The sequence below is a fragment of the Trachymyrmex septentrionalis genome, unplaced genomic scaffold (genome assembly GCF_001594115.1).
Source record: "Trachymyrmex septentrionalis isolate Tsep2-gDNA-1 unplaced genomic scaffold, Tsep1.0 scaffold212, whole genome shotgun sequence".
Lineage (NCBI taxonomy): Eukaryota > Metazoa > Arthropoda > Insecta > Hymenoptera > Formicidae > Trachymyrmex > Trachymyrmex septentrionalis.
The window spans coordinates 174,841-182,580 of record NW_017305310.1 but is presented as its reverse complement, the minus strand read 5'-3'; the positions used below and the strand labels follow the sequence as shown (position 1 = coordinate 182,580).

General features: G+C 25.4%; 2 protein-coding genes across 2 annotated transcripts in view; both read right to left on the bottom strand.

Annotated features, from left to right (window-relative positions):
* Window positions 1-1,155: 1,155 nt before the first annotated feature.
* On the bottom strand, window positions 1,156-3,406 carry LOC108748149 (chymotrypsin inhibitor-like). The gene is made up of 3 exons (XM_018486180.1): window positions 3,279-3,406; window positions 2,118-2,215; window positions 1,156-1,356 (listed from the first exon to the last, which is right to left on the bottom strand). Exons 1-3 carry the CDS (start codon window positions 3,328-3,330, stop codon window positions 1,276-1,278), a joined length of 231 nt encoding a protein of 76 aa, XP_018341682.1. The 5' UTR covers window positions 3,331-3,406; the 3' UTR covers window positions 1,156-1,275.
* Window positions 3,407-7,403: 3,997 nt separating this feature from the next.
* Window positions 7,404-7,740, bottom strand: part of LOC108748151 (chymotrypsin inhibitor-like) — an 805-nt gene continuing 468 nt past the window's right edge. Inside the window, exon 3 of the mRNA XM_018486182.1 lies at window positions 7,404-7,583. Within this exon, the coding sequence (XP_018341684.1) occupies window positions 7,503-7,583 (81 nt within the window). The 3' untranslated portion in view covers window positions 7,404-7,502. The remainder of the gene's footprint in view (window positions 7,584-7,740) is intronic.

Genomic DNA, 7,740 nt, shown 5'->3' with positions numbered 1-7,740 from the left:
CAATGCATTAATATCTGAAATGTGCGATTACTTTTCAGATATATATCGTTTGTATAACTTTTGTGATATTGTCAATGCGGCAAAAATGTGTTAACTCAGATTATAGAGTTTTAGTTATCTAGAAGGCACTTATCTCATACCGTTATCTTATTCCGTTATCTTTACTTTGTAGGAATTGCAAATATAGAAATACATTTTTGTAAATTTATAAGAAATATTAAAATTAAATATTGAAATCATCGATATTAAATATAATCTGATAATATCTGACTAGATATAACAAAACATCTTTTCGAATATTATTATAATCTGATTCTTTTTATTATTTTGTTAACTATTAAGAACAATAACTTAATAATTTTTTTATTTAATATAATAACAGAAAAAGATGTATAGGTATAAACTTTCGTATTGCTACATGTTATGTGGAATACATGCATAGACTAAAAATGTTTTGCTATTATATAAGAAAATAGATTATAATTCTTAATAATTTATTTGGTGCAAGGTGTGATAACTAAAATGACCGGAAGCCTTATAATTATCAAAAGTATAATCTATATCTATTTTCTTTATGTTCTCGTTATTGTTTAGATGCTACTTAAATGTTTCGTTCACAGATTTCTTATCAAATATAAGATTCATTTTTTTAAAAGAACATTACAAGGTTTACATTAAAAGGTACATTTAATTTAAAAATGCGCATACATCTTTTTTTTATCTTTTCCGGTAACAAGTATTAATATTATGCAGAATATTATCGAATAATTATTTGATATACATGTATATATATATATATATATATACGTATCAGAATTATTACTCGTACATATATTTATATTCTCCACAAGAGAAAATTATTTATGATTACTTTATTGAGAATTATGAAAAAAATTGTTATTTATCTTTACTGTTTAGTTTCCTATTTATTTCTTTTCTCATGTATATATTATTTTTGTTTAAATTTAAAGTGTATAATTGCTACATATTTATGATATTAATAAAATAGTCATGAATACGTGTAGGAATCTATTGTAGAATATGATAAAATTTTTTTATGTTTTCCATTTTTTTATTAAAAACATGAAACTCAATGTTAGCTTTACAAAAACAATTCAGTACACTTAATACACTACAATTGTTCAGATTAATGAGTACAATTACAGATCTGTATAACAAGCTAATTTGTGAGAAAGTTTTTAATGTCTATTAAATTTGTATATCATTTTATGTGATGCGAAACATACTCGTCGGAAAATCATATTTTCTGAATAATTAACAATTATTCATAGGTATACACTGACTTTCCGCATTTCTTACATATCCGTCCATGCATTCGCATCCAGCAATACATGCCTATAAAACAAAATAAAATAAATAGTAATAATGTAATCTTTTTATGGACTCTCTCAAATTCAACAAAAAAATCTAGAAAACCAGGCCGGATGAGAATTAACGTGATAGTTAGTACATAAATGTAATTTTAGAACTTTATTCCAAAAAATATCTAATACATTTCGGTTTACTTTGGAACCTCAGCAATACAATCTGAAAATATAACTCCTTTCATATCCAAGGAAAAAAATCACCATCATATTTACAGATCTGAAGTTGTAAAATCCCAAAATGTAAAAAGAATTCATCTCAAACATTGGATTAAAAATCATACTTGAACAATTAAAATTTATAACCTCTATTGTAAATACGATGGTGATTTTTTCCTTAGATATGAAAGAAATTATATTTTGAGATTGTATTGCTGAAGATAGTTCCAAAGTGATCCGAAACATATTGTACAACTAGATATTTTTTAGAATAAAGTTCTAAGATTACATTTGCGTATTGACTACCACGCTGACTCTCATTTGCCCTGGTTTTTTGGATTTTTTGTTGTTAAAATAAAACAAATATAAATATACCAAAGAATTTATTTAAACAAGATTATTGTAAAATTTCAAGTATATTTATAGATTCTATTTTTTTAAAATATACATAATTTAAACTAAACTTATTATTTATAAAAATTCAACATAAAAAAATAAAAAAAATAATAAAATATTTAACAAGATTGTTTAACAAATTTTTAAATGTTTTTTCTTAGAGAATGCAATACTAACCAGGGTACAGAATTCTGGTGTTAGATTTTGACAGGTGGGTTGACACGATGAACCACAGCTATTGAAATATTCGTTTTGACCGCAATTAGGCGCAGCACCTACACAAACGTAGTTAAAGGTTAATTATATGTCCTTAGTAAAGGTTCTTACAAATATTGTTATTATGTAAAATATTCTTTAATTCCGCACTTTCTCTACTTCATAAATGTATCTTTTGCAACGAGTAAAATAGCTGTTATCAAGTTATACATGCTTGTTATCAGCAGAAAACTTATTCTACGTTTACAGTGCACACAATTTTATCCGTTAATGATCGATTAATCGATCAAGTAATAGGATATCTCGTAAGATTCGTTCTTTTTCGTTAGATTTTATATTATAAATAAGTTCTTCCGAATTTTTTTTTGAGTTGTAAATTATAGTTTCTTAAATAAAGGATTCAAAAATTCCTTTTTAAAATAAAAGAAGTGAGGCTAGAGATTATAATCTTACTTTAACGTCATTGTAACTTCATCTGTATCTTTTTTTCACACAGACAGATTCGATTATTTACGATCTTGCGCATCAATCTAACGTTTGTACAATCTTATGAATCATAAGTGATAGTATCAAGATAAAATCAATCGTAATAAAATTAAATAATGAATAAGTTGGGTAATTAGGAATCGGTTTTGTAAGTGATGCGCTTAAATGACCAAAATCTTCTTATATCATCGTCTTATAACGTACTCTAATTTTATATTACTTCTGAGATAACTCCTTCACATCAATTTATCTCCTTTATTTCATTATTTAACTTATTACAACTAACATTATTCAAGATCTTAATTTTTTGAGACCAGCTCATCATCTGGCCATGGAAAAATGTATGAGAGATTAGTCAACGGAATCTACGCACATATCAAGTCAATGAAATATAACTTTGGAAATTTATTCGCTAAAGAAGGCTAGAATTTAGCCGAAATATACGTTATTTGAATTGTAGAAATATATTATTAAACCATAATGATTTTAGTCATTTAAGCGTACCATTTATAGCGCCTAATTGCCCAACTTACCCATTATTTAATTATTATTGAGAGCGAGAAATTTTATTTTTGTAATTATAATTGTAGTAAAATTTCTATTTAATAATTTTGATTATTATTATGTTAGACTTACTGATGGTGGCGACTGCCACAATGAGCAAGAGGAAAACTAAGGCACGGACCATGGCTGTATCTTCGAATTCGTGTTGCTTGCACTCTTACAACTCGAACTAGACTGATGATAACTCTCCGTTCCACTAAACTTATATATATATGATAGTGGGTGGCCTTCGACCGCGACACGTCTCTCAAGATAGATACTTTTTGGACATACTTCTTTCTTTCTCTCAATGGACTCTCACAATCAGTTTTGTACGTGACTGCTGGCTCAGAAGTTCGATCCGTTCAAAACGCGCAATATGAATTTTAAACTGTTGCCTACCGGTAAGTTCATAATCTAATACCAATTTAAAAATCTTGGATTTATAAAACCAGGTGTTTGTTAATATAAGGTAACATCGATGTTGAATTTAGATTTAATAGTTTTTTCACGATTGCGAATATGATAAAAAAATAAAAGTCTCATTTTTAATACCTCCAACATAATTTTCAACGTAATTTTTAATCGCGTTTACAAACCTCTATGATTAAGTCAATTATTATTTGTAATTATGGACTTTTAACTATTAATCATTTATTAATGATTATCAATTCTCTTTAGTTTGAAAATTGCACGTTTAGACATAAAAAAAGTTTTGAATATCAAAATATTAAGTAAATAATTAAATTTAAATATCAGTTAATTTAATAATCAATAGAAATGTAACATATATAAAACAATTTCACTTATTTTGTATTCGAAAAATAAGATAAAAACATTTTCACTGATACTGTATATATGTATATGTCCTTTGAGTAACCCATACTATTTAAATTTATCATTTGCTCTCATTATATATCTTGTTTCTAAGAAACACATAGTGCCATTATATGAAAATTTACATGCCTTTTTATCAACTTTTCAGTCTTAGATAAGTGGCGTTATATTTATTACATTAAGAATACCACTTGAATTATATTATTTATATAATGGATGTTTTTTTAGCTTATGTAACATTTTTTATGGGGTTATGTAAAGGTACACTTGGCGCCTCTTTTTTACCTCTTTTAAAAAATATTTATTACGTTAAGAATAAATGAAACGTAAAGTTTCTAATATCTCACATAACATTGCGCTCAGTGTGTTAAGTGTTTTCTTTTTATTATAATAATTTATAAATATTTATTTTAAATAGTAAAATACATTTTTTTTAAATCAACAGTGCATGTAATAAATAGTATGTGATATTATAAGATAAGTAATTATTTACTCATCACTTTTATAATGATCTCAATAATAACTGATTATCTATATAAGTCAGGTTATTTTTATAATTGAACTACTCTATCACTCAATATATTGGATCAATATTGCAGTATTGGCATTTATATTAAAAGTAAATTAATAAATTAATAATAAATTTTAATTATAAGTGACAGATCTTCTCATAATCTAAAAATAAGACACCTACTCTCTCATATTTCTATGTTAAAAGATTTTTAATGTATTTTTTTTACAGTTTAATATTTATCATATTTTTACTTTAATATTATATAATAATAATGATTTATTATGAGATAAAACATAAAGACAGAACTTTCATATTTTTCTTATATATGTATAACTAAAATTTGAATATAACAAATACATAATGTACATACAGTATATACACTCAATCATTAAAAATGAAAAACATGTTTTTTCACACTTGATCGTTTGATAATTATTTCCTTTTATAATATTAATTTTAAGAACCTACTGTTGATCTTCACTAAATAATTAATATCTTCTACTTGTGCGCATACGTATGTGAATAATATCATCTTTCACATTCGTAAATGTATTCTTTTCATGTGGATAAATATGATTACATATACAGGATAATATCAAAAATTACTTTCTTTAATTTTACATGTTTGCACAAAAATTGACCTTCGCACATTTTTATATGTATAAAGAAAAAAATTACTCTAAATAATGATATATCTTATAATAAATATGCAGGTAACTAATTATATTACATTTGTATGCGGCATTTCTCTTAACATGAATGTTCAATATTTGTTAATATCTTATTCCATGAAGTCTGTCCATGAAATCTTTTTTTACTATTTGAACAGCAGTGACGTACGAATCTTCGTCCATTTCTTAGAAATCTGACAAGAAGTGAAAAAAATAAATGTCGTCTTCTACGTTGTTCTTTCCTTTACTCTCCAAATAAAAAAAAATATTCTAAAACTTATATTATAAAATTTTCGTATAATCTATCTACAAATAAGCTTTATAAAGTTGAAAATATATAAATTATAATGATTTCATTATATACGCAAGACATTATATACAACATAAATAATGTAATTTTTTATATATTGTGTAATAAGGAAAAAAATAGCAAGACATGTTGATATGATTTCGATGCTACATGTTAGACTTTGCTCCATACTTTGAATCGATACTTCTAGCTTTTGTACTATAATTAATTTTGATACGAACCGTTGTAGCACTTAATAAAATGTCAAGATTTATTCTATTCTCTTTCAATAGTTTCGGAAGATTATTGGAATATTTTTAGAAATATTAAGTACACTACATATAGTAAATTATTTTTAATATATTGTATTAAACATATATATATATATACACACACAAATAATTATTTTTTGCATATATAGCATAAGGAGAAAATTCAAAGTCCTAAATCGTATTTGTTGTATTTTATAATTTAAACTTCACAAACAATTGTAATGTTACAATAAATTATATCTACGTATTTCCTGGACATTTTTATTCTATCATATGTTTGTGCATTTATCTCGAAATACATTTTTCCGAGAAAAATAAAGGAAGAAATGAAAAAATAGAAACATCATTATGAGAAATTAGTAATTCTAAAATATATATAATGTATTTAATAAAATTAACAAGTTTACAAAATATAACATGTCTTACGGATTCAGTTATTTCGGATTCAAACAAATGATTGTTTCTTTAACATTTTTTATTTACTGTTTTGCGAAAATGTTTGACTTTAACATTTGTAAATTCATTAGTGCAAAATATTATTACAAAAAAGTAAGTGTAAAAACAAAGTATTGAGTATTCTCACAAAAAGTTTTTATTTGACTTCTCGCATGATTTTTATACTGGATGTGTATAAAAATAGTTTTATTCGATAACTGGTTTACAGAATTTATTTATTGTTTGCACTGACTTAAATATAACATTTACACAATATTATTAATTATCTTACCTCTATTATTTACATAATATTATAATTAAAACAATAATTTATTCTGTTCTTTTTGTTGTAAAAACAATTCGTAAGATACATGTATGCAACTTAGTTATTTGCTATTTATATTGTGGCGACAATTATCGCCATGAGTATATATAAGGCAAAGATGCGTTGTATTTCAAAAGAAAGGCATGCATACCGTTTTTCGATACATCAGCCGTTTATGCACGCGGACAATATTGCCTGTACACACAGCAGTGCGGCGAAACAATAGAGGCATTTAAATGCCTCTGTTGTTTCTTTTGACAGGTCAGATTCTCCCTTCTTCGCATTGTGTGCCGAAAATGACGAAAAAATGTATGTACAAAATAATAACTAGTAATTATTAATTATTATCTTCCGCGAGTTAAACGGATTATTTTTAAAATATAAATATGAAGATAAAAGGGAGACTTGCGGAAATAATATTGTAATATGAAAAAAGATCCGAAAAAGTTGATGAAACGTGCGAGCGTTCTTACGAAAAAAACAGGAATTCGAGACTGTGAGATTCCGGAGAGACGGGACTAATGTAAAAGCAAGAGAGATTAAAGCGGACGGAAAAAAACATCTACGAGTCTTTGCATTGTACGTATCACCGCTACGGATACCAAATCTTTTGCCTAAAATCCTCGAACTCCTTATACACGCGACGGATACTAAAATATTTAAAAAGATTATTATCACGCAATTTTTATTTTTAGTTATTTTAAATTTACAAAAATATAGATATCTAATATTAATAGAGAGATGTAGTAGATATAATAGATAGAAATATTTGTAATAAAATCTTAATTCGTTATTCGTTTTATCATTAATTAGTAATTATACAAGCAATAATAATTATGTCGTATTACATCTAATACATGTTAATATTTATTGGCTTATCGATTTTTAGTTAAAAGTATTAATAAAAATCTCATTGACGTTAAATAAAAGTTGTCAACTCTTTAGTAAGTATATACAATTGATACAATTAATTTCTAACATTGTGAAGGGTGCACACATTCTCCTGAGGAATTTAGCACATATCCATTTTTACAAGAGCATCCTATCACACATTGCTAAAAAAGAATAGTATTGTAAAATATCAAAATCTTATTGCAATACATATATGATAATATTCTACAGTTAATCGCTTGAAAAGAAGTAAAACTTTCAATGGAATTAGTGTATTTAGTACAATTAAATAATACATACTAATGTACAGAATTGATCAGG

Coding starts and splice junctions, on each gene's coding strand:
- LOC108748149 (XM_018486180.1), bottom strand. CDS start 3,330: ATGGTCCGTGCCTTAGTTTTCCTCTTGCTCATTGTGGCAGTCGCCACC. Junction 2,216..3,278: donor TGTGGCAGTCGCCACCATCA/GTAAGTCTAACA, acceptor ACGTTTGTGTAG/GTGCTGCGCCTAATTGCGGT. Junction 1,357..2,117: donor CACCAGAATTCTGTACCCTG/GTTAGTATTGCA, acceptor TTTGTTTTATAG/GCATGTATTGCTGGATGCGA.